This window comes from Convolutriloba macropyga, chromosome 1 (assembly GCF_964194025.1).
Source record: "Convolutriloba macropyga chromosome 1, txConMacr16.3, whole genome shotgun sequence".
In the NCBI taxonomy this organism is placed as follows: Eukaryota; Metazoa; Xenacoelomorpha; order Acoela; family Convolutidae; genus Convolutriloba; species Convolutriloba macropyga.
The window spans coordinates 82,383,252-82,409,352 of record NC_134468.1 but is presented as its reverse complement, the minus strand read 5'-3'; the positions used below and the strand labels follow the sequence as shown (position 1 = coordinate 82,409,352).

General features: G+C 35.1%; 1 protein-coding gene across 1 annotated transcript; it reads right to left on the bottom strand.

The window, feature by feature from the left end:
* Positions 1–1,864: 1,864 nt before the first annotated feature.
* On the bottom strand, positions 1,865–23,714 carry LOC142352097 (uncharacterized). The gene is made up of 4 exons (XM_075404472.1): positions 21,391–23,714; positions 10,671–10,830; positions 8,117–9,002; positions 1,865–3,591 (listed from the first exon to the last, which is right to left on the bottom strand). Exons 1-4 carry the CDS (start codon positions 23,418–23,420, stop codon positions 1,943–1,945), a joined length of 4,725 nt encoding a protein of 1,574 aa, XP_075260587.1. The 5' UTR covers positions 23,421–23,714; the 3' UTR covers positions 1,865–1,942.
* Positions 23,715–26,101: the final 2,387 nt, after the last annotated feature.

Below are 26,101 nucleotides of genomic sequence, written 5' to 3'. Positions count from 1 at the left end.
TTATCGGTAGAAAAATTGAATAAATTTTCGGCATTCTTATAATCTACACTCTTATACGTCGGAATCGTTGTACGTTACACTACAATTGGTATTAATACTTTACTACTTTGCAATACTTTGTGACCAATTAGTGTAATTGTAAGTAAAATATATTTACAGGGCACTTGTAATGGTTCATAATATATCGCAGATTAAGTGGGGCTAAGGGTTTTAGCCGACGCACAAGTTGGAAGACATGCCAAGTGGCCAAAAGATTTCATCTGGACTATGTATAACTGACAGAAATTAAAATTTGTTAACACAAATAGTTTCATTAGAAGCTTCGACTTAATCATCTTCGGCCGCATTAATTTGTTGGGTTATGATAAATTCATATCAAGTTCCGCAGGCCGCTGATTAGCGAATCGTTATAACCATTTATTGTTTGCTTTAAAACTGCGGGACGTTCTTTTACCTACTTAGTGCGCGGCTAATTATCCTGAATGCAGACAATGATCAGTTTTCGAATAGTTGTGTTTGCTGAAATGTCGGCTAAAAAGTGAGTCGGCTAATTTTTTAGGTCAGCCGATTGACCAGCCACAAGATTTAGTCTGTCTCTCACAAGGCAAGGATTCTGGTAACATGAAAAGGTTCCATGAAAAAGTTTCGTTATACAAAAATAACATATTTAAACTAAATAAGAGATTGTCAGAAAAATGGGATCGTTTCCTTTCTTGTCCCCCACGCAATTTTATACCTCCGTTATAGTATATGTATGGATTTCAATACTATTTACAAATACATACACAAATGCAGCCCATTTCCAAATTTCCACATCCACAAAGATTTGAAATAAATACATGTATGACAAAACTTGAACATAAGCATTAACACGAAACATTAAATTATCAAGCATTTCGTTGTTTTTGGCTCCATACATGCTTCAATTTCGTCAATTTTTTGTCACATCTTTTATGTCAAAAATATTCTCACTTTATTAATCTAAAGCACAGTTTACCAAACATAAAGCAAATTGTTAAAAAGCAAGTAGGTAGCTACAAAGCAGGAGTAGTTATAAAAAAGATAAATATTTAGGGGTGCAGATCGACTTATATACGTTGCTTGGGATATTAATAAGTTCCGAAGAATATTGTACATTGTATGCTAAATATTCTACAGTCAAAAGCTAATTTTGTAATATGCATTAGAATTACACTTTTTGAAAGCGTCCCAAGCTTGGTTCAGCAAAATATCTGGCGCAGCTATTCACAATCTATCCATTGTCATTCCATGAGACTAAATGAGATACGACTCAATTTTTCTCCATCAACGAAGAGAAACAAGCTTAAATCCTAATAGCCGACTTCATGAAATGGAACGTTTCAAGGATGAACTACTGAGAAACGAGTATCAACTTTAGAAGAATGCGCCCAAAATATTAAGCACTTTTTGGTTCAATTTCAATTTTGCATGTTCCTAGTAGAATTTTAAATTGTAAATTGTAAATTTAAATTTGCCTTTCCTTAACTCACCTTAGCTAATCTTAACTTTACCTGAACTTTACTTGAAAATTTCAGGCCTCACTACTTTAAAATTTTATTTTACTCTAACTTGCCTCAAAATTACCTTAACATTACCTTAAAAATTCCCTTAATTTTGACCTAACTGAGCCATTAATTTACCTCAAAATTATAGTAAGTTAGGGTATACGATTAAGGTAAGTTAGGGCAAAGTTAAAGAAAAGTTACCACCACAGTTAGGATAATTGTTTAATGTACTTTTAAGATAAGTTAGGGTAATATAAAGTCTTTGTTAAGGTAGTGAGGTCTTAACTTCAGGCAAAGTTCAGGTAAAATGGAGATAAAAACTGCTAGAGTTAAGGCAAGTAAAGGTAAGTTCAGGCGATTTGAGAAAAAAATGGAGTGAAAATTAATACCAAAGATCAGAGTTGAAGCGATTGAAATTAATTCAGATCTTGATCAAAAATTGTCGGTGTCCAGAATTCAATATTGCCAATACAATCCTGATCTTGAGCACCTTGTCGAATCTCTCCAACTTTGTTTTTTGCCAGAAACTGTCGATCGGCAACAATTGTAAACTCTGCCGCTTTTTTAACTTGCAAAAACTCTCTCAAACGACCCAAATCAGCCTTTATGTGCGGGCAGTTTGAACTAGAATCCAGCAAAATCATCTTTTGCGTAATCCGACAACATGAGTTTCTCAGTTCTAGCTCGAGCAAATTATTCTCTTTCAAAAAATTACAAGCCCAAATGACTTCGTCAACGTTTTTTGTTTGCTCCGTGAAGTTTGCTGAGCCCAATTCAGCGTAGTTCTGCAAAGTGACACTCTTCGTTTTCAGTTTTTGAAATTTTGTGTTCGACTCTTGTAATTTTGAGACCCCGTCAATAAATTCAGCTTCCCTGGGCTCAGATTCTGAGCGTTGCTGACTACGAAAGATCCTGCTCGGTTTCTCGACTGAAATTTGGCGGTGCGCTTTCTTCTGTTTGAGATTAGAAGTTTGTGACTTTTGAAGAGCTAAGGAAACAAATCCTTCGCAACATTGTTGCGTAATAATTGACTCGTAGGAGTGAACAAATTGTGATTTCACTTCTACTGGAATCAACTCACTTGTCAAGAGAAATTTCGCAACATGGAATCGTTTTCTTTTGACAGCCCACTCGAAGGCGTTCACGGGTTTGACTTCATCACCTGTAGATTTTTTTGACAGCTTTTCAAGTTGATTTTCAGCTCTCTTTTCTTTTCTTGTCGTACGGTAGTAATTTTTTGGACATAGTTTTTTTGTCAATGTTGACATCGGGAATCCGTTTTTAAGTAGAATTTTCATTGCGTTCGTAAATGAATCTTGATTTGTTTGACTTGCAGCTTTAGGCATGAAGCTAATGCGATAGAAAATATGCAACCAAGATTCTTCAGATAAGTTCAGTGAATCGTGCGACGTTTTCAGAAACTCTGTTAGTTGTGGCAAATTGGGCAGATTTTTATTTTGAGAGCAAAAACAGCATAAAAGGAGTTCCACTTGATCGGATCCAGAATCGACATTTTTGACTGGCAAATTTAAAGTGTTCCGGAACACCTCATTTCTTTCTTCATCAGAAACCAGCAACATTGCTAGCTTGAAATTGATGAAATTATGAAACGAATCAAGCCATGGCCTTTTTGCATCTCTAGTCTTTCTGAAACTGCAAGACCAGTCTAGAACTGTTTTCCGCTGAAGTTTGCTGGCGAGGAATTTCTGTTGCCCATCTTTTTTGGGCTCTATCATTTTCAGGATGGCTTCAATAGCTTCCAAATTTATCTTCGGCCTACAGCAAAGGAACATCAGAAAGCTCAATGTGCGAGTTTTGCCGTTTCCATCGCCACGTTTGAAAAAGTAAAACAATTCTTCGTCCAAAATTCCATTTTCTTTCGCAAAATTCAATGCGAAATTTATAGTTTCTGGGTCCTGGCTGTGAACAGCACAGTAAACTGCCCTAATGAATACACGTCGGGTTTTTTCGTTATCGGTGCATTCATCACTAACTTCTTGTGACCAGTCGTTTCGCTCCTTTAGGGCGGCCTCCGCCAGCGCCTGCAATGTCGATTCGTATGAACCTAAAAATTTTGTGGGTCGTGAGGTGTATCATCCAGCTCCATATATGGAACTAAGGGTTTATTTGTTTACATTTTAATGATTTTAATTTTTTATTAGTCGAAGCATACTTCAACTTTTTCACATATCGAAGGTAAAAGAAAGCTTATTTCAGTACGAGCTAGTGCCCCCTATCAAATAAAGTGAACCATTTGGTTCGTTTTACCTCTCTATTTCCACAAGAAAATTCTTATTATATATAAAAAGGGCCATAGTGTGGGATATGGCGACATGATATTAATTGGTTTATGCTATTTAACAATAGATTATTTACTAATTTATATCATAATAAAATATTATAATCAAAATTATAATTATAATCATAATTATAATCAAATTATAATCAATTGTTCAATCTTTTTTTTTCAAAAATGGGGGACTATAAATGCGAGGCTGGCTTATTTTCTTCTGTCAAATTTTCAGTTTTTGTTTACGCGTGGTAGAGAAAAAAGAAAGACACCATTTTATTGCACTCGGGTTCTAGTTCTGATTAATATAAAAATATCAAAAAATTGAAAAAGTGGGACTCTCTGAAATTCGAAGGTAAAAATGAAACATACCCGGCAGATTGCCGGAAAATAGCCGCCGTTGATTCCATTAAGCATGATTGGGATTGAAAGAATAGAAGATATCGAAAAAAAAAGATTTTTGTACAAAAACATTTTTAAGTCCCATTTATTTTGATGGCATTTTGTAGTTGAGCATACTTCTGTTTCTTAGAGAGAGGCTACAGGGGTTACTATCAATACCAATAAGCATAAGAGATGGTAATTAAGACTTATAGGAACGACGTTCAAATATCAGGCATCTAAAATTGGGCTTTATGGATTTATCCCGTTTCTATTTCTGACTTCAATTTTTATACTAATAGCAGTTCATTTTGAATTGCTTTGCTGAGCAACTGATGTTCAAATTCACTTTTAACAGAATGAGAGAAGAGAGAAACTAGCCTAAAACAAACTAGTCGAAAAAAAGTTTGACGGAGTAAAAAAAATAGGAGCGCTATAATAGCCGGCTGAGAAAATGAGGGCGGCTATTAAAAAGAAAAAAAACACATCTTTTTAATGTACTGCCTTTGAAATTTCAGACAAAACGAACGGGGAAAATTGTGGAGAATTTAGTGAAGTCAAGCAAAGATTTGTCACCAGTAATTCATTGCAGTTTCAAGATCCAAAGTTTACAATTTAAATTATTTTACCAAAAATTTCAAAAAAAACGATTAGTTTTTTTTCTTAAAAAATTGTTTAATATTTTTTTCACCTACTATATGTCTTCTCCAGGTGACAAAATAACACACAAACCATATTTTTTTGTTTCGAGCATTTTTTATAGAAAGGAAAGTGGAAGACTTCAGACAAATGAGACTTCTCATAATAGCAAAAATCAACTTTGAAAAATGTAAATTTTGAAACAGAAAAGTATACATATTATTTTAAATATTAGGTCTGATTCTACAAAAATTCTACTGATTTCAATAGAATTACTCATTTCTATGTCTTCAAAACTTTGGAGGCGTAACAAAACCAGCTCCAAAAATGACCATCAATTCAACCCAGAAAAAAGAAAGTATTTTAATATACGAAAGAAATTTAAAAATTGATACCTCTTCTTATCTTTTCTTTGTTTTTTTTCTTTATATTGCCAGAGCGGACCATTAGATTTTATCTTCACTGGAGCAAGGAAACACAGATAAATTTGCAAGTTACACATCTAGAAGGCCAGGTTCAAAGGTTTAATGCCGATGTAATACATAAATTTTATAAAAATAAAAAAAACTTCCTCTTTTCTATGTTTTTTGCAATGGCTCTTTGAACTGATCTTCTTCGTCTTGGGTCTTTTCTGTATTTTAAAAAACAATGATTTTGTGAAACTCCTCATGGGAAGAATCAAGTTTTCTTTGAAAGAAGAAACAGGAATTTTTATATTAGTGAAACAGTCGAACATAATTTTAACTGATAAACAATGTATCCAATGTTTCTCGACGAAAGTAGATTTCTGGATAGCCTTTATAGCTTTCGATTTACTTACATGTTAGACACAATTGGAAGCGGTGTGCAAAAACTGTCAGCAGATAGCAAAATAATGAAAAATTGGCCAAAAAAAGTAGCTTAAATTATATTCAAAACTGAAGTTTTTTAAATAAACCTCTAAAGTAACAAACATATCTTCGAGTTTTTAAAAAAATGATTTGGTGTTTTATGCTCATGAAACATCAATAAGAAAAAAAACAGAGCAGCTTAAAATTTTTCAGAAAATTCATTTAAAACAAAAATGTCAATTTGACTATTACCGACACAATTCCCTCAGAGTACACACTAAAATTTGGAAAAAAAGTCAATTCCTAAATTAGGCGTGACAAGCCTAGAGTAAAGATCAGATGCCAAAAAGAAAAAACTAAAAATGTTCTTTTTGGTTTTGTATTTGTGTGTTTCTGCTCGCGCGCTCTTGTGTGGGGTTACATGTTTGCGTGCGAATTTTAAAAGAGTACTCCTCTGTAGAAGAGACAAAAAAGATTTTAAGTCTGATGGAGTTAGTTCCTTTCCTTTAAATGTCAGACACATATAAAGACATATAAAGACATTGAGCGCAAATTGTCAGAAATCCTTAAAAAATCAGAAAAATTGCGGCTGCAAAATCTGCGCTCCCAATTTTCTCTTATAAAACGTACACGAAATTTAAAAAAACTTATTGTCACATTCTTGCTCATGAAACATCAAAATGGAAAAACTTTTCCGAAAGCTTCAAAACTTTCATTTTAATTGCCACCACTGATGCAGTTACCTCATGAAGTCCACGCTCAGTTTTCCCGAAAAGAGCAGTGACAACTTAAACGGAAGATGATGAACTTTTAATAAAGATCACATGCCAAAAAAGTTTTTAAAGTTTTTGGTGTCTATGTTTGTATTTGCGTTTGTGTGTGTGTGTGCTTGTGTGTGATTATGTGGTTTCATATGCATTTGCGTGTATGTAAGGTTTCTAGTGTGTGTAACAGAGAAAAAAAATAAAATCAGTTTAATTGATTTGGCTCCTCTAAATGTTAGGTTTAAGATGAGGCAGAGGGCAAAAACTGTCAGCAAACAAGAAAACTAGAAAAATAATTCATTATTTGCTAAAAATTGCGGCTTTGAATTCGATCAAACTTTAAAACTGTTTGTCTTCAAATCTCCATGACAAAACATCTGGGAGAGTTTTATTTAAAAAAAATATACGTTTCCCTTATGCGAATGAAACGGTATAGTTTTCTGTGTTTATGTGTTTCAAATTGTACTACACTTAACTTTTGAGAATGTGGTGCAGCATTTTCGTTTTTGTCTGCCAAAAAGACGGCGTTTTTTGGGTTTAAACAATACAAGTAATTTTCTCCGATGAAGATAAGTTTCTTTTGGTGACCCATAACGGTTTTTCTGACAAAAGTTGATAAAAGTTGTTTTGCAACATGTAGAGGTCTTTTAGAACAGTCTGTGCTATGCACAGACTCACACGAGTCGTCTTCTTATATAATTTTCTTTGTTTTTCTCAAATTGGCAAATGAGCGGAAATCTGCAAAAAGCTCAATATTAAACAAAACCGACTAAACGTCGGAAGAATTGCTCTCAAACGACTAGTGGGAGCTCTAATCAATTGCAGCCTGCTTCAGTCGGGGGGGGGGGGGGGGGGAGGGAGGTAGAGGGAGCCTAAATGGGACTAAAAAGATCAATAGTGGGCTTCAAATAACCACATTAGAGGTTAACATATACCACTATTAGTATTTAAAGTAAAAAATGGCACCAGTTTCGGCGCACTTTTCATTTGGCTTTTAGTATTAAATTGCCGCCAATTAAATTCAGCTGCTTGAAATTTTGATTGAGAGAGAATTTTGCATAAAAAAGACACACACGTTTACAATAATTGCTATGAACTTCGTTCAAGAGCAATTAATTAAAATTTATATTGGTTAGGGCACTGGCTCGTATTGTCGATCAACAAAAAGTTTTTTATTCAAAATACTGAAGTCTGCATCCTCATCTTCTAAAAAAAATTTGAACCTTGTCCTCTAATTGAGTAATTATTCGACCGATTGCCCGTGTCTTAAACGAGAATGAGAACCACCCTTAATTAACACCATGAATGTATGTGTCTGTTACAATTCCAGTGAATAGCATACTTAGAGAACGGTGAGTCGAAAAGCTCCAAGAGAACGTAATGTTCTACGGGTTTTAATATCTATCCCGTTTTTGAGGACGAAAATTCAAACGGACAGACGGAAAAAGACGATCAGATGAAAAGTTGGTAGTACAAAAAACTGCCTTAAAAAGACCAGCAGGACTTATATAATAGCTACAAATTTCGTTTGAGAGAAATTGATCAGCTATCGTTGAGATTACATTAACTTCAAAGTTCTCAGATTTTTATACTTTTCATCGGGCACTGACGAGTTATTTCATCGGTAAGCGATGCAAGTTATTATTGCAACGAGAGTTGATTAAATCGTATAGTTTGTTTACTTACCACATTTTTGTTCGTCGTTGACAAGTTTCTTATAGTCTTCCTTGCCCAGTTCTCTGAAGTAGCCAATTCTGCTTGCAAGCAAAATATGCCTAAACTTAATAATATTGCAACTCTTTTTCAAAGAACACAGAACAGTTTGACCGTTTTTCTGGTAGTGCAAACGACTGTTGAATTTTCGCCCACTGACGTACGGAGAAAATTGTTCAATTTGTATATCAGAAAGTTCTTTTCTGCAAGTCCAGCCGTTTGAAAAGCATTCGAACAGCTCAGTTTTGGGTTGCTGCTCTTTTTGGATAAAATTTTTAACAAGATCAAATGTGTTTTCACAAGTTAGAAGAATGATTTCGTTCGACGCTCTCTGAAAAGAGGATGTTATTGCCCGTTTCAAGTACAGCAAATACTTTTCTCTGTTCTGTTTTATTTCCCTAGGCTGACTAAGATCAACTATTACTAATACGGACATCGTTTCGCACCCTGAAAAACAAAACCCGCTTTTGAAGTTCGATTCAGGGTCGAATAGGTCAATGATAAAGCTTTTTTGCGATGGAATTTTGGGAAATCTGATTGGGTTTTGCAACCACGAATCTTTAGTAAGCTTGTCACATATTACAATGGTGTACCGATCATCGGCGAATTTTGGATCAATGTTTGTGTTTTCTTCGTCAAAAGGCAGAACTTGGTCGTCAATGACCTTGAACCTGTCAAGCTGTAGCGTTTGTTGGGACGAGTAGAAGGCACCAGCTGCCCTTGGAGCAGTTGTTTTGATGCCCAGCTGTTTCACTATAAGGTTGCTCGAAAGTGGACTGATATGACGACTGTTGCGGAAAAGAATGTTGAGCGTCTCAAAAGTGAATCTGACTTGAGTTTCGTACTTGTGCATGTTTTCCTGACAAACCAAGTCCGTCAAATTGTTTGAAAAAATATTTAAAAATCTGGTCGTTAATATACAGCTTTGAATATTTTGTTAATCAACAGTTGGAAATATTTTGTAGTCTTACAGGACTTTATAGGTCATAGATGGATGGCAAGTCGCTGAAATTCAGTACAGCGCAAAGGCAGACCTGAAATGACTATGGTTGATTTTTGCCGTCGCGATTTCGGTTGCTTTCAATATCACTAGCCTAACTTTTGAAAGTAAGCCAATTCCACAAACTTCTTGTAAGTCCCAAGTATAAACATAGCAAATTGGAAATAACTTACGCGTTCGATCAAATTTGACCGAGACAGCTCATGTCTGCTTTTGCAGTAATTTTGTTCCTTTAGACATTGGGAATCAGAAAATGGGTAGTAAGCAACAATTAAAACATTGAAATTTTAATTTATCATAGTCAACTGAGTTAATTAGTTTCTCTGAGCGTTAAATGTCAGCAAAATTTGCCTTCCGTTACTTTTAATTGATAGGTTATTACAAGACAGAGTTATTCTTGCAATATCTTGAAAGACAGAGTTAATCTTGTAAGATTTTTGAAAGAATGTTGCAAGATTAGCTTTTTCTGGAAGATTCTTCTCATTAGGGTAAAAAAAATAACAAGCGTGCAATAATGAGGAACAAATGTCACTTGCAAACATCCTCCCGTAGAAAAAGAAGTTTAATACATAGTAAACTTCATTTCACGAAATAGTTGCCTTATAAAATTGAAGACCTACGAAAACAAATTGTTTTCAACTTAATTAGGTGAGAATTTTGAGGTCAGCAAAACGACGTCTGCAGCCGAACTCAACGTCTTTGATCTTTCTTTTTATTTTTCATCGAATTCAATTCTTAATTTTTTCGCGCTATAGGATAGGACGTAGAAGAGCGTTTTTCATCTGTAGGTGCTCCTACAACGTACGATAGGTCGCGTTCGGCTTTTCGTGAGCGCTTTTTTCCTAGGGTTAAAAAAATTAATCTAGCAAGTTCTTGCATGAACAAAAAATTTTCAAAGAATCTTGCAAGAAAAAGTTTAACTTGTAACATCTTGTAAGAATCTTGTAAAAATCTTTTTAAAATGTAACAACGTCTTGTAAGAATTTTGCTAGAATCTTGCAAGACTTTACAAGATTAACTTCTTTTTTCAACTTCGGGAAAACTTAAGTGTTTTATCATTCTTCTCCCACTAACATCGAACAGACCGACAGCTTCCAGCAATTAGAATGGAAAATTTGTAGAGTAAATTCTTATCAAATTTTTAAATTGTTCTAAAATTCTTCAGTTCAACTAATTGAAATTCAAGTCTGCGCACATAGTGTTTTAAAACCTTATGTTGTACAAATTGGGCACTATGACTCAGTATGTGTGCAAAGAATTTTTGAACCTTTTTGCTCTATTACCTTTGCTAATGCCAATTATGCATTTTGAATTCTGTTCTTGAAGCGCACTTTTCGCTTTTCTAATGCGTTTCATCGCATATTTTGTAATGATCCTTGTACGAGTAATAAGAATTCATAAAATCATATACGACTAAGTATTGCTACTAAGAATCATATATGACCTAGTCTGGCAGCTAACCCTTGTTTCGCCATAACCCCATCCTCTTGTACCCTAGGGGAGTCGATCTTATTTTGGCGGACGAACCCAATAGTACTGAATCGCTTCCAATGATTTAGTACTCCACTCTCCGATAATAAGGGCAATCCAGCAGCTGTGCACACCCATTTTGTTCTCCATGACTGACGTTACCCAAGAAATGTTGCTGTTCAGGTTATAGCATTCGTCAATTAACCACACAGTCAGTCTATAAGCAAAAAAGTTCTACGAAGTAAAGCTGTTGACAATAATTTCTAATTTTGGTTTATTATTTTCAGTTCAATTTTAAATATATCCCGGATTGAATTTTCATCGATTTTATACAAGATTACGTACGATTTGATACTGTTCGTACTTGATTTCTAAGTACAACCTTACTATGAAACCACAGGATCATATATGATTTTTTTCGTAACCGTGATCAATGATCCTTGCACGATTAGAAAAAAATCATTCATGATTCATATATGAATACTAAAAAATCATATATGATCCTAGTTTTATAACCAGGTATAACTCAAATTTTTAAGTTTACGTTTTGAATGGTTAGCTATCAGGCATTACTTATGTGATTCCCCGGCATCATTTTGTGATCCACCAGAAAAGACATTGAAATACTAAATTAATTGCAGAGTTGGGTCCTAAATAAAAAAGTATATCTATCAATAAAAAAATTCATCATTTTATGCCCATAAAAGTTCATTTTCAAAAAATGTGCAACAAATTAAGCATTTTTGGCATTTAACTTCAAAAACGTTTCCTAAATAAGCATACAACCCAAAGTTGTTGTTTTAGCTCACCCAATTAATCAATTAACAAACTGCACATGCAATATGTTAACTTAAAGTACCTCTGATTACATATGACGGGAATTATGTCGTCATTCAATGTTTTATGTGTCATATATGATCTTGTTTGTTTTTTAAAATTAGTTTACCAAAATTTGTTCAAGAAATTTTTGGCTCTAAAAATCTTTTCATGATTCTTGTTTTACAGGTACATACCATTGTAAAGCTGTAGGATAGGTACATATCGTACACAAAATTGGTAGTGTGTTTTATTCGTATAATTTTCAAACAAATACATTAAATGAGGATTAGAATGTCAGTTTTATGAAACTTTAAAAAGTGGTCAATTGTATTTCACTTTAGAAATCTGTACAACTAATATAAGCCAAGATGTGAAAAAAAAACAATTTTTTTTCATCATGAATAATTGACTGCGTAATCATCATATTAAATTGCCAATAGGCAACAGAATTGAATGTGAATTATTAAATGAAATACAAAACCATAACAGACAAAAATATTACGGCCAACACAAAAATTTTTGCCAAATACTTGTATATTACGGAGCGTTAACAATAGAACTTCACAAAATTTTTTCAGGACTTTACAGATCTATTAAAGGCCAAAACTCTAAAATTTAATCCGACAAGTCAAATTTTATTCGAATTTTTGTCATTTCATATAAACAGCCATAGTGCAAGGCATTTAATAAGAAACCTGGCAATCAGATTTGTTGTCAAAAAAAAAAAATAAAAAAAACTGTTATGAATTGACGAAAGAAAAGATCTTTGAATTAACAGAAGATAGCAATTAAATACAACGCCTAATTTAAGCCAATGAGTATAGAGAATAATTTTCGATATGATGTCCCAATATATGTATGTTTTCGATCTGTTGTCCTTTTGATCTTTTGTCCGGTCACCTGAGCTAAGATTGGCATATCAGAGTGTAACTTGTCAACATAATAGCCCTCTGCAAATATTTGACAAGTTTCATATGTTTCATTTTCAGAAAAAAATGTTTTTTGTAATGAAAAATTTGTTCAGATTTACTTTATGTTCAGTCCCTGCGGTTAGTAAGCATATAAATTATAAGTTTCCTGCCCCATGTCCTGTTTTCTACACAGTATCGTGCTACGTAACAACACGTAAATTGGAACCGGGAGGGGTTATGAAAAGACTCGGTGCACCATAATAAAATGTGACTGGCTACGCAATGTGCTACTATGTGAAAATTGCATATTCACCTTGCGCAGATCCTCCTTTTCTGCAAAATTTCTGTCACTACTTTCATCATTTTGACATTTTATGGAATTCGAAAAATCAGTTTTTTTTGCGGTAGGCAGAACTGTATCTTCACACCTTACTATCACGCCTTGATGGAGAATTATTTAAAAAATTTATCTGTATTTTTTTTATTTTTTTCTACAACCTCATTTATAGACTACTGGCTCTGATTCGATAAAGAATATGTCACAAAAAAAACAAATGCGACTGATTGACTCTTTTGTACTGCTCTGCTATCTAGCCAATAATTATAAGGAAGATACAATAGCCGTAAATAAAATAAAATGTTCGATTTCTAATTTTTTTTACATCGTAAAAAATAAGTGTTTAAAAAGTTTCAATCAGTAATGAAATGAGACAATTAGCGGCGGGTGCGTATAGAAGATGTACGCAAAAAGTATTTAAAGCATGTGAAAGGTCTATTAATGTAATCATTTTTTACAAAGGTTATTTAAAATTAAATGGATGTCACATGTCCTCCGCAGGGATCAGAAATAATGCAATGGTCTTGTTCAACTATTATGACACCGTTTTTGATATCCCCCAAAAATTTGGGAAAATAGTTCTTATTCGAGGGCACTATACACATCTCCAAAAAATCAATTTTTCCTTGTCAACAAAGTTTTATTTCCTTTTGAAAACATTTACCACAAGTTAAATGTTACACAGGAATTTTGCAAAAATGAAAGAAAAATTGAAACACAAAATTTTGCCAAATAGTCATCTACTGAGTTTTGACTTAGTAATACTTCATGGTTTCCAAATGATATGGTTTTTCCCATTGCAACCAAAAGAATGAGGGAACGAGTCGGCATACGACCTGGTTGAATTTTAACTTCTTTTTTGAAAAAAAAAATCAGTGCGTTACAAAAGATCGGAATTTTTTCTAATGATTTACAGTTAAAAAAAACACAAGTAATATAACTTTTGGTTTGCCTGAAAATTATTTCAATATGTGTGGCTAAAATTTTCAGAGCTTTTCTTTAAAAAAAGAATTTTAAATTTTTAGTCGCAGCTATCAAAAAAAATTATACATGAAAAATGAGAAAAAATTATACATGAAAAATGAGAAAAAAGTAAAGTTTTCAGAGGTACTAAATCTTACAGAAATTTGCCTATATTAATGATAACTATTAGAAAATTTTCTAAAGTAAATGGAAGACCTTAAAGCAAATTGCATTTTTTGATTCCCTGAGATAGCGGAATATACCTGAGATAGCTGAATATTATAGCAGAATATATTATAGCAGAATAAATTTATTTTGATTAAAAGCGTTATGGAATGCGGTCAAAACTTGCTTAAAATACTCAATAACAAAAATAAACTTTCAAATGAAAAATTACATAGTAAACACTTTTTTAAAAAGAATTGGCAGTAATATTTAAATTTCCATTCAGCGATTAGTTTTGATCGATAAACTTTTAAATAACGATAAATTTAGCTTTAAAGTTCAAAAAAACATAAAAAAATTAGAAAAAACCTTCCTAAGTTTCTGATAATAACAATGCATCAATGTGAAATCTGTTAATTATATTATTCTCGATGATGGAGCTCTTGTTTTCAGATCGCAGGAAGTTTCATAAAACTGCAGAGGCGTGTTCCATCTGAACAAATTTCACGTGGAACTCAGCTTACTACTGTTAACGATAAACTGTCAAACTTCTGTCTGGATTTTCTCGAAAACTTTTTTGGTTGGATTACAGAATTTAGAGCATTTAAAGTTCTTTCAAGTTCCATTCGATCCATGTAAACTCGAGGAGAAAGAAAGTTTGTAATTTACTAAAAAAGCTCTTCAAAAAAGCTGTTTACTATGATTTTATTGTAATTTAAATGTCTATTTTGTTGACAAGTTCATGTCAATTATCTAAACTTGGAATGTTATGTGGTATAGTCTGACATTGTATCAAAAAGGGGCTATTGATTTGGGTACAATTTTTGTCTGAAAACCCTGTCTGTTCATGTAGTCTTGTGATTTGAGTTGCCGCGTTTGGAGATATTTTGATGTGATCAAAATGTTTATCAATGTCAGTTAATTTTGATTTCCTCATTCTTCTCAATTCGTAATTCAAGTTTAGTTGCCTCTCTTTATTCTTAAATCCGCTCCGCTAAACACTCAATTGTACCCAAACAATTATAAGCCTTATTTCGCTAAGCGAAATACAAGTCTATAAATTAGAGCTAAAATCGTGCCGCCAATTGCACAAATATTTAGCACTCAGAAAAACGGATTTCCACATTTCAAAATTAATAGTGAATTCGCTCCGCGAATTAGCAACTAATTCTGTAAAGCAAATCCTGTAATTTGGGACCGCTTATTCACTCCGAATACAGTAACGAAATCTGTATGACATGGCGCAGTCAGCTCGCGAATCTCGAAAAACACCGCTGTCGATAGAGCCATTCTGGGAACGACAAACTTCGGATCCTCCTAAGAGATGGGTAAAGTGGCGCATTCAAGTAAAACTTGCCATTCTTGCACGTGAAAACATCACACTAGCTACACTTCTTCAACAGAAACCAACAATGGTACCACAACCAGCTGAACCGAAGTACGAGATGGCAATTGAAGATGCGACAGAAGAAACAGAAAGAGATCGACAAATAAGAAATAGTCAATTGAAACTTCAATGGGACTTGAAATGCCAAAAGATAACGGAGGCAGCTGTCTTATGCGGAGAACCGCCATGGCATCTCTATGACCAAAAATGTGTTTCACTTTTGTATCTTAGCACCGGAACAGAGGGAAGACGTCTCCTAACACAAAATTTTCCGCATGATAACATCTACGATCTCACTACCCTCACGCTCTGGGAGATGAATGAGACAGCTTTCATTCGTCTTAGAAATATCAACTTTGATCGCTATGTATTTTTCTCAAGAAAGCAGAAAAAAGGCGAAACAGTCAAACAGTTCTAGAGTATTTGGATAGAATTGGCAGAAAATTGCGACTTCGAAAATCGAGAAGAGGTAATAATCAGAGATATCTTCATCACAAACATGTTGGACGACGACATTCAACACGAACTCCTTCGCGACATAGTTGACCCGGAAAGACCACTCAGTATAGCTATAAACATGGAAATGGGACATCAAAACCAACGAAGAATTTCCTCAAACAACAATAACAGCGCGGCTGGTAGTACGGTAAATGCTATACAATCTTTCAATAGATTTCGCGGCGCGGGTGCACGCGGAAATTCGTCAGGCAGAGTAGCAGTCAATCGAGCAACGATTGGTCAGGGTAGAGGATGTGGTCAGATTTGGACTACAACACATCGCCAGGTTTGCCCTGCACTGGCTAAGAAATGCAATCATTGTGGTTTGCTCAACCATTTTGCCAAGGTATGTCGGAAAAAATTAAATTACTTCAAAAGATTCTCGTCAAGGTAACCGCATCAATAATTTAGAAAATGCTGAAACTACAGAGCAAAACACACATTCTGAAAATCAAAATGTTAATTATATAAACTATAATGAACAATTCCATTCTGACTACGATTCTTCGGACAATAATTAAGTTGCAACAGTAGAAAATGTTACCACGCCGCCTATTGCACTGCAAAATCTGACGATAACAATTGGAAATACAGACTGTCATTTGCTCCTCAATTCTGGTAGTGGTTGTACTATTATCAATATGTCACTCGCCAGGGAAATAATGCTTAATTTTGCGCCATCACAATGGTCCGAGAAAAAAAAAACTCAATTTAAAGTTTTTTTCGAACAATATAGTCAAAACTCTAGGAACTCTAAAAACGCCAGTACGTTGTAATGATTGGAAAATTCAAAAAGCAAAATCAAGGTAGTAGCAGACGGATTCAGACCTATTCTAGGACGAGATCTTGTTGACAAATTGGATATAACAATCTCACAAAAACCTTGCCCAAATATGGAAATCAACGACATAGAAACGTCTTGTGCAATAAAAAAATCACTGGCAAAAAATTTTCTGAACTAATCTCACGAATCGGGAAATCGAAACACAATACAGTCAATTCAAAATTTCACAAAATTTATAGAGTCACGCATCAAAAAGGGAGAAAAGTGCCAATTCATCTTCAACCGAGAGTAAAAATTGAATTTGAAAAATTGTTAAATGAAGGACGTATCGAAAAATTAACAAACTGCTCTGATCAGTCTTTCATATCTCCGATAGTCATTACAGTCAAAAAGGATCAATAAATCAAAAAGCAATAGATTCCAAAATCCTGAATAAAGCTATGCACAAAAACAAATTTCAGTTGCCAAATATTGATTCGCTAATTCAAACGACTTCGCAAACACTGTCAACCGCGCCGCAAGAGACAGCTTATTTTAAGACACTCGATTTTCAGTACGCGTATGGTCATTTAAATTTACATAGTGGTACGGCCCGCCATTGTTACTTTAACCTCGTAAGCGGAGATACGACTGGCACTTATCGTTTCAAAACGGGGTTTTACCGTCTAAGGGATATGCCAGCCGAATTTCCAAAAGGCAATTTATTGTACACTCGCCGGCTTAAATAATACATTCTGTTTTTTGGACGATATACTGATAGTAAGTAGAGGTGGAATTGAATGACATCTCGATCTCGTTTGGAAATGTTTGATGAAATTAGATCAAGAAAACCTTCGAATCATTCTCGCAAATTGTCATTTTGCAAAAGATTAAATCGACTGGCTTGGACATAGCATCACTCAAACAAGCATAACACCATTATCGAATAAAACGGATGCAATCGAAAAATTATCTTCGCCTACAAATCTCAAAAAACTCCGATACTTTATGGGATCAGTTCATCATCTGGGCAAATTTATTCCTAATCTGTCGCAATTTTGTTATCCACTTAGACCACTATTTAAGAAAAATAAAAAACTTATTTGGACGGATGAATTTGAAGAACAATTCAAATTGATAAAAGTGAAGATTGCTGAAAAAACCAAAAATAAGCATTTTAATCCGGACCTAGAAACACGTATAAAATGTGACGCTTCACGTAAAGGTTTGGGTTTTGCATTAGAACAATGAACTCCAAATGGTTGGCACACCGTGGCTTTTGCATGGCAATTTTTGAATTCTGTAGAAGATCGATATAGCACCAATGAACTCGAGTTATTGCGTGTTGTTTGGTCTATTGAACATTTCAAATATTATTTATATGGCAAGCCATTCACCGAAATAACTGATCATAGAGCTTTGCTTTCGATCATGAGAGAAGATAGAGCTAATAAATCCTACAATAGTCGACTAAGACGTTGGGTAGGTAGACTACTACATTTTGATTTCACGATCGATCATCTTCCTGGTTCGAAAATAGGCTTGTTTACTATATCTCTCGCGGCCGGCAACAAAAAACTATTAAAATATCTGCTTATGACGAGCAATTCATAGTTGCAAAATTGGATGTGATTAAGCGCAGCGCGAAACAATTCTTATTAAATGCAGAGAATTACATCAATTTTGCAGCGCGAAAACCGCTTCAAAAACAAACCTTAAATACTCCAAATTCCATTAACAAATTAGGCAGTGAATTCGCACCGTGAAATCCAGAATATTCTGCGATTACGGAAAATGATAACACAATTAGCAAATTAGCACCAAATAACTCAAATTCTAATATCCAAATTGAGAGAACCAACATTCCACACTCGCTTTTTGCCTTGAATCGTTCTACAAAACAGTTGCCCAATAATTTGAATAATTTCCAACGAATCGCAAACAAATTTCAAAGCGTACCCGTGATGTCCAACTCTGACGACGAAACCCTAATGCAAGTAAAGCACTCAACACCATCTAGGGTCAGATTCGCTGACGAGGCAGGTCCATCAAGGGCTCCCGCAGCGCAAGAAACACCATTAACTCCCAATACCGATACCATAACGGTCACTTCGCCATCTACTGATGATCTTTACACAGATGCCTTCAATTTTGCGCTGTCCAAAATCTTTTTAAGCACCCTAATGGCCAGCCTGACTTCCAAGGACGCATTTTTCAAAGAGATAAGAGAATGCATTCTGACGGAAAATGAGGATAGACGCAAGCAGATTTCGCCATACATTCATACTTTTTGGAAGGACTTGCACGTCAAGAATGGTTGTGTGTGCATCGATGACAGAACAGCTATACCAAACTCAATCAAAGAAGCCTACGTGTAGGCAATTCACGCAACACACCCAGTCAGCTGGGGAATGACAGATATGGCGACACATGCATGGTGGCCGTACATGCATCGGGACATAATATCAAAAACAGCAAAGTGCAACCCCTGTGTCAAAATCGGAAAAATTTTAAAGTCTATTATTCCTGCTAGCAAATGGGCACCATTAAAATTAGGCAAAGTAGCAAATGAAGAAATTCAAATTGACTCTGGCGTACCCTTTTATAATGCAAAAAATCAAGAAGTTTACTTCCTTGCATGTATAGATCGATTTTCTAAATTTCCGACAGTGGAGGTATTTGATAGAGCTAATGCAGATAATTTTTGAAAATCCTTCAAGAGTATAATTTGCTACACGGAATACCACGTTCAATTTGATTAGACCAAGCGCGATGCCAAACTGGTCACCAAATTAAAGCATTTTGTAGTCAAAATAATATACAATTAATTGAAGCTGCAATACACGATCACAGAGCAATTTGGTTGTTGAAAGTCTAATTCAAACAATCAAGAATCGTTTAGCTTGTATTAAAAAGGCGGCGCAAAATCAACTTAACTTTAAAGCATCGATAAACTCTATCATTTACCAGCTATGTATATATCGACAAAAGACAATAAATATATCACCATTTCAAGCACATTTTGGCTGAAAAGCAAATACTCCATTAAGTAATATTTCAACGGAACCTGATCCTAATTGTCTCACGTATAAACGCATTTTGAATAAATATATAGATTTGGAGACAATCCGTTGGGAGGAACTAATTTCGAAAGAAAATTGGGATATAGAGGCCAGAAGTGACACAGTATTGGAACACAACAGGGATAAACTGAGCAAAGATGCGGCCCGAAGAAAGATCGCTGATCCAGAGGAAGAGTCTAGACTGATCACTCATCCCGATGTTGGTTTGCCAGTGCCGCGGACAGAGGCTTCTTTATCAGTTAAATTGGCCAAGAAAAACACCGAGGACCAAAAGGTCGAGGAAAAGTCTTGATGGGCTTTACGAGGTCTTGGCACCTGGTTCCTCAGTAGTCAAGACAGATGCATATACTTCCGTCATAAAAGAATCAGGAAAAAGAGAAGTCACAGTCCGCAACTCTGATTTGGCGAAATTTGGGACTAAGGCAGGGCGCCAAACAGAACTACAAATTTACGCAAATAGGAGGCCAAAAGTACCCTCCGTGAAAGTAACGGAAGATCTAATAAACCAACATGCGAGAGAGGCGAGGAAGAAGTTAGAGGGAAACAAGCGAATGAAACATAGAAAGATCGCCGATGATGCCAGTGCTGTATCAACAATTCATTCTAACGTCACGAGAGCGTTAAGAGTGAGAATGCCGACCAAACCCAAAAGAATAGTAGTACCAGCACCGCCACAGCCACCCTCAGAAAATTTATGTGATTTGGCGCCGCCAATGGAGTTTCCATTGACATCAATTGTAATTGCGGAGTCACCATCGAGGCCAAAAAGGAAAGCCGCTACCAAAGCAACTGCAGCAATAATGCCATTATCAAAAAGGAAAAGATCTTCTCCGTCAATTACGGAATCAGACGAATCATTAGCGTCTGTCCAAACATGCCCCCCAATAACTTCCTCGTCTACTTATATTAACCAATAAAATATGTTATTAATTTTCTGATAAACCACTTTGTCGTTTATTTTGCCGAAGGGGAAATGTGATGTAGTATGACATTGTATTAAAAAGGGGCTATTGATTTGGGTACACCAAATCTGTTTAATTTTAATTTATTTTAATTTAGTTCATTTTGTTTATCATTTAGTTCTAATTTCATTGTCAATTTCCTGTTTGAAGATCAAATCTTCATATTTCACGTTTATTTAAATTGTTTGCAATTTTTCTCTGAAAACCCTGTCTGTTCATGTAGTCTTGTGATTTGCGTTGCCGCGTTTGGAGATATTTTTTTGTGATCAAATTGTTGATCAAATTCAGTTAATTTTAATTTCCTCATTCTTCTCAATTCATAATTCAAGTTTAGTTGCTTCTCTTTATTCTTAAATCCGCTCCGCTAAACACTCAATTGTACACAAACAATTATAAGCCTTATGTCGCTAAGCGAAATACAAGTCTATAAATTAGAGCTAAATCGTGCCGCCAATTGCACACATATTTAGCACTCAGAAAAACGGATTTCCACATTTCAAAATTAATAGTGAATTCGCTCCGAGAATTCTGAACAGTAAATCCTGTACTTTGGCACCGCTAATTCACTCCGAATACAGTAACGAAATCTGTATGACATATTATATGCAGCATTTGAAACAAAACAAAAAGGTACTAATAATTGAGAGAAAAAACTGGTGAGAGATACGGTGAAATATATCAAAAAGTCTGAAGGCTGTGAAAAACTTTGATTGCCAATAACTCCACGGGCTCGACGGGCTCCCAATGATACTTTTCATTTATTTATTTTTGTTATGCAAAATATATCTGTCAAAACTGGCTCGACATACAAAGTATTAAAATGCGGCAGATCAAAAGAAACTCGAAACGGCGAATCAATTAATTTAGTGTGTCATTTCAGTAGGCTTACTTTTCTTTTGCGTGCTTTGTTGAGGGTTTGATAGTCGGTTGCTTCAAAAATCCTTCCAAATCCTCTAATTCCTCTAATTTGAATTTCTCTTTGAGCTTCTCTGAGCCAGTTTTGTTCACAATATCATCAATGAATCTTTTGAATGGCTTTTTTGCTTTTGGAATAAACAAAACGATATTTTCAATTGCGTCATTTTGGGCTTCAATTTCAGCTTTTGACAATAAAAGAGATGTTTTCCCGCAGCCGGGTTGTCCTGCAAGCACTACAAATTGTTCGTTTGTCCTTAGAATTTTCTGCTGTTGGGGACTAATGAAGAAATTGAGACAACCATTTTTGGAAAGTGACTGTTTTGAATCCACTGATTCGTCACAATCCAAAAATCTCTCCTCAACTGAACAGAATTCACGCCTTTGTTCTGTTATTTCACAGTGCAAATTTAAACAACTCAAAGTGAGAAAGCGCTGAATAAATTTCATGCGTTTTGTTTCTTCCGCACTGACAGGTGTGAACAAAAGTTGAAATAAATTCTGTTCATATTCGCGCAGCTCTAAATTTTTGTCAATGTAGTACAAATTTGGTACGTTCTCGAATAGTAACAAAATTTTTTCTTCATTGCAACTTTGGAAATACTGTTGATGATCCCGAATTAATTTTACAACTTCAAGCCAAATCTCTCCCAATGATGAGGGCCTATCGACAAGTGGAAACCCAACAACTATTTTTGTCCTTTTTGTAAGAATTTTGAAATATTCGGTTTTCTGTGTATTTTCAAACAGTTGTTCGGGCATTGCGTTTACTAGCGTTGACAAAATGATGTCAGAGAAAGGAATGTATTTGGTAATAGCTTGGTTTATTTTGTTTGAAATACAACGGATGGGCGACTTTGGGTTATCAGCCCAGCTGATTTCGAATAGAACTAAATTAAATTGACCCACGTACGTCCAATCAAATTCGAATTGGTCTAATGTAATGAAATCTGAATTTGGTTCGATAACTTGTAAGATTTTCTTTTCAGTTATGCTGTTCAAAAATATCCCATTTGCATTGGGTTCTTTTTGCAGCGTTTGAACAAGGTTTCGAAACTGGTTATGTTCGCCCTCAATTTTCGCGAACTCTGTTGGGTTAATCCTGCCCTCATCGTTCGAGCCACGTAACAAACTTGCTTTGATTGCGTCAAAATTCGGCACCGTTTCAATTACGTTCTCATTTGCGTGAGGAAAATACCGTTCAAACATTTCCGAAATTTCGTGAAATTCTGTCAGTTTGCAAAATTTTTCATTGAAACAGATGAACTCTGTTTCGTTTAGTCTGAAATCTGTTTTTTCTTGACTCCGGTAGAGAATTAAGTCATGCAGGCGAACCGGATCCGAGTTGCGATTGGAGTTGAGAAAAGTAACCATTTTAGATGCCAAATTATTATCGCCAATAGTGCGGTAAGAAAGTTGCAAATTTCGAAACCGCTCGCAGAAGTCGTTAAAATTTCCATTAAATTGATGTTTAAAATTGAAACTTTGCTCTTTTTCAGGCATACACAGCATTATGTGAACCGAAACTTTTTTGGGAAAGTTATCACACTTTTCATTCAGTTCTTTTAATTGATGACAAATGTGACTAGTTATTAAATCAACAGTTTTCATAACTTCCTTGTCAATTTTCACGTTCTTTATCAACACCATCCGATTAAAATTCGGGACTGGAATGTAGACGCAGCCGTGGTTATAACGGGCAACATTAGATGCTTGCAAATTTTTGGGTTCTTTAACGAGTCGTCCCCTAATAAGGTACCCCTTAATTGCGGGGCGACTTTGAAGAGCCCGGATAACTTTCTTATGGCCGAATGCATAGTCGATAAACGGAGTACTTTTCAATTCTTCTGGAGCTTCTGGAACAACTATGAGTGTATTATGAGCTAATTGCGCAATTCTTGTTCTTTCTTCTTTTTCTCGCGTCTCTTTTTCTCGCGCTCTTTTTTCTCGTTCTTTTCTTTCGTTTTCATTTTTCCAATGAGCGGTATAAAACTGCTTGGGCATTGGTAACAGTTTCCTCAATAGTCGACGTTAGCGATAAAACGTCCGCAAAATTGGGGATTATCGAACAAGTTTATTACGAAAAAGTTAATACAGAACAAGTTATTTACAAGTTCAAAAAATTGAACTGGCGTTTGGTTTAGGCACGTAAAAGGTTCGCAAGAGTTGTGTAGGCAAAGGATGAACTGAAAGTATGAAGAAACATTGATAACCAACACTAATTTTGAAACTAAGGAAAAACTGATGCAATACAAATCCAAAAGCATATTCTAAGGGAGTCGGGGGGGGGGGGGGGGGGGGGGGAGTAAAGTTTCAAAAAAATTACAGTTTTGCTCTCTTTTGAGAAGGTAAGCTCAAAAGTATCAAATTTTAAATGTGATAATGTAAACTTTGTTGTTCAAATAAATAAGTTTCGAATGGAATTAAAAATATCCCACGCTGCCGAGTAAAGGATAAAGGGAGTTTAAAAATGTAAGTATTTGGACTAGACCGCATTGTCAATGGTAATGAACATGAGGGGCATAAGACGGGGGCATAGACGGTAAACATCCAACATTTCAATGGAGCTCAAAGTAAACAAGAAAGTTATCGGACAAATGGCACATAAAGAAACAGATTTAGGTCTTTCTTGAAAGGTTGAAAAGCAAGATCAGTAAAAAAGTTGATCATTGAAATCAGGTCAAAGATAAGCAAACGTAAATTTCAATACTGAATACTGAGACTATCATAGTGTAAATTCTCAAGCAACTTTCAAGTTTTGCTCAAAAATTTGACAAGACTGAATAAAATTGAAAGACGTAAGATTTCAATTACTTAGCCAGTAATTTAACGATTGAATCAGATATGAGTTTTACTAGGAACCAGTTGTAAGGTTTGAAATTTTGTGAACGAATATCAGCGATTCGTAGATGAACATATATTTGAGATTAAAATGATAACTAATTTTGAAAAATGTAGACCCAATATCTCTTTATTGCTTTGAATCCAGCCGCACGAAAAATTCCGATAATGACAAAAAATGCAGCGCTAAAAAAGACTATTTTGTTTTGTTTATGATCAAGGACAAGAAAATAATGAGAGTTGAAAGATATGAGCTGAGTAGTCTTTCTACAGTGTATAGAAACCAACCGACTAGGTGAGAAGTTGCACAAGGAGGGTTGTAGGTGTTTGGCAGGGTTAGCGGGAGTATGATAGGTGGATTGAATTGTAGGTTGGAATTTAAACTTGGTTGTGATGGTTGGGTGTAGAGAGGGAGGGGACGGGGTAGGGAGAACGAGAAAAAGGAGGATGGGGATGGGTTGGTAGGGTAATTAGAAACCGGTAGATCAGTCAGAGAAGGTGCAGTGTTCGTTCAAAAAATTTCAAAAATTTTCTATGATGGAGCGTTGCATCTTGAATAAGTCAGAGCTTATGTCTGAGCTCAAGTAAAGCAAAGTTTATATTATTTTTCGGTTCGATAGACTGATATTTTGAAAAAAACTGGAAGCGTTTAAGAATATAAAAACAGCTATGGAGCAATTTTTTGGAACTTATTTTTTGTTACCGAAACTTTCTGAAAAGGATCTTAACGTTAAAATAAAACCAATGCCCGATAAACTGAGCCTGCTGTTCTAGAAACGTAAAACAGCTACCATTCTATCCTTTCTCGCTGATTTCTTTTTTGCACGGCTATTTAAACATAACCGACTAACGTCACGCGAATTGCTCTCAAATTACCGGTTGGCTTCGTCAATAGCTAGCCACGGTTTAGTGAGGCTAGTTTTAGTTTAATTGAAGGAGCATGAGGTGCACGCTGTGGGGGAGTGGGTGCTCGGGGGGGGGGGGGGGGGCTGATGGGGGTTGGGGCAACTTCTAAGAACCGCCCTTCACCCCATAAGTATAAGTTTCCAAAACAGTTTGTCAATCGCATACTTGTAGAGTAGTGGGCTGAAAGGCTCTAAAATAACTTAATGCCCGCTGGGCGCTACCTGTTTATCCCAATTTTGAGGACGAAAACTCAAATGGGCCAGACAAAAATCAGTCAAATGATAAATGTAAATGGCATTAAAAAAGAAGACCAACAGTACTAATATAATTGCTACAAACTTTGTTTGAGAGCAAATAATAAGTTAAATTGTGAAATTGAACGAAAATGGTGGATTAAACAGATGAATTTTTATGGCATCAAAAGACAAAATCGTTGAGATAGTAAAACTGTGCTCATGATCACAAGACAGGAGCTTTGATTATTTGAATAATGTGTGATAAAATATGATACTAGGGTTTCAAAATCTCTTGAATTTTCTGGTCGCTATTAAATCAGCAGATACTGACAAACATATTAACTAAAAATTACATTTTTATCTGATATGTTTTACATATTTATGCGCTTAATAGTTAGAGAAAAGTGATAAATTTTTATAAGAATCGTGCGCAACTATTTCAGCAGAAAAGCATTGAAAAGGTATGCGTATCATTATGGAACGAAATGTGTGAAGATATGTAAAAAACGCAATTAAAATACAGCATATTGAGCAGAGAAACTTTTCTGGTTTGCCTCTGAAAGAGAATTTAAATAATCGGCTGTCATCAACTTTCCTACAACATTTCGGAAGAAATCCGCAGCTCGGGATGTTAACGATATAAAAAGATATACGTAAGTACAATACCTTTAGACGATCGATAAATATAACTATGCGTCTGCA

Coding starts and splice junctions, on each gene's coding strand:
- LOC142352097 (XM_075404472.1), bottom strand. CDS start 23,420: ATGCCCAAGCAGTTTTATACCGCTCATTGGAAAAATGAAAACGAAAGA. Junction 9,003..10,670: donor AAGCGATTCAGTACTATTGG/GTTCGTCCGCCA, acceptor TTGGTTTGTCAG/GAAAACATGCACAAGTACGA. Junction 3,592..8,116: donor CAACGACGAACAAAAATGTG/GTAAGTAAACAA, acceptor CAAAATTTTTAG/GTTCATACGAATCGACATTG.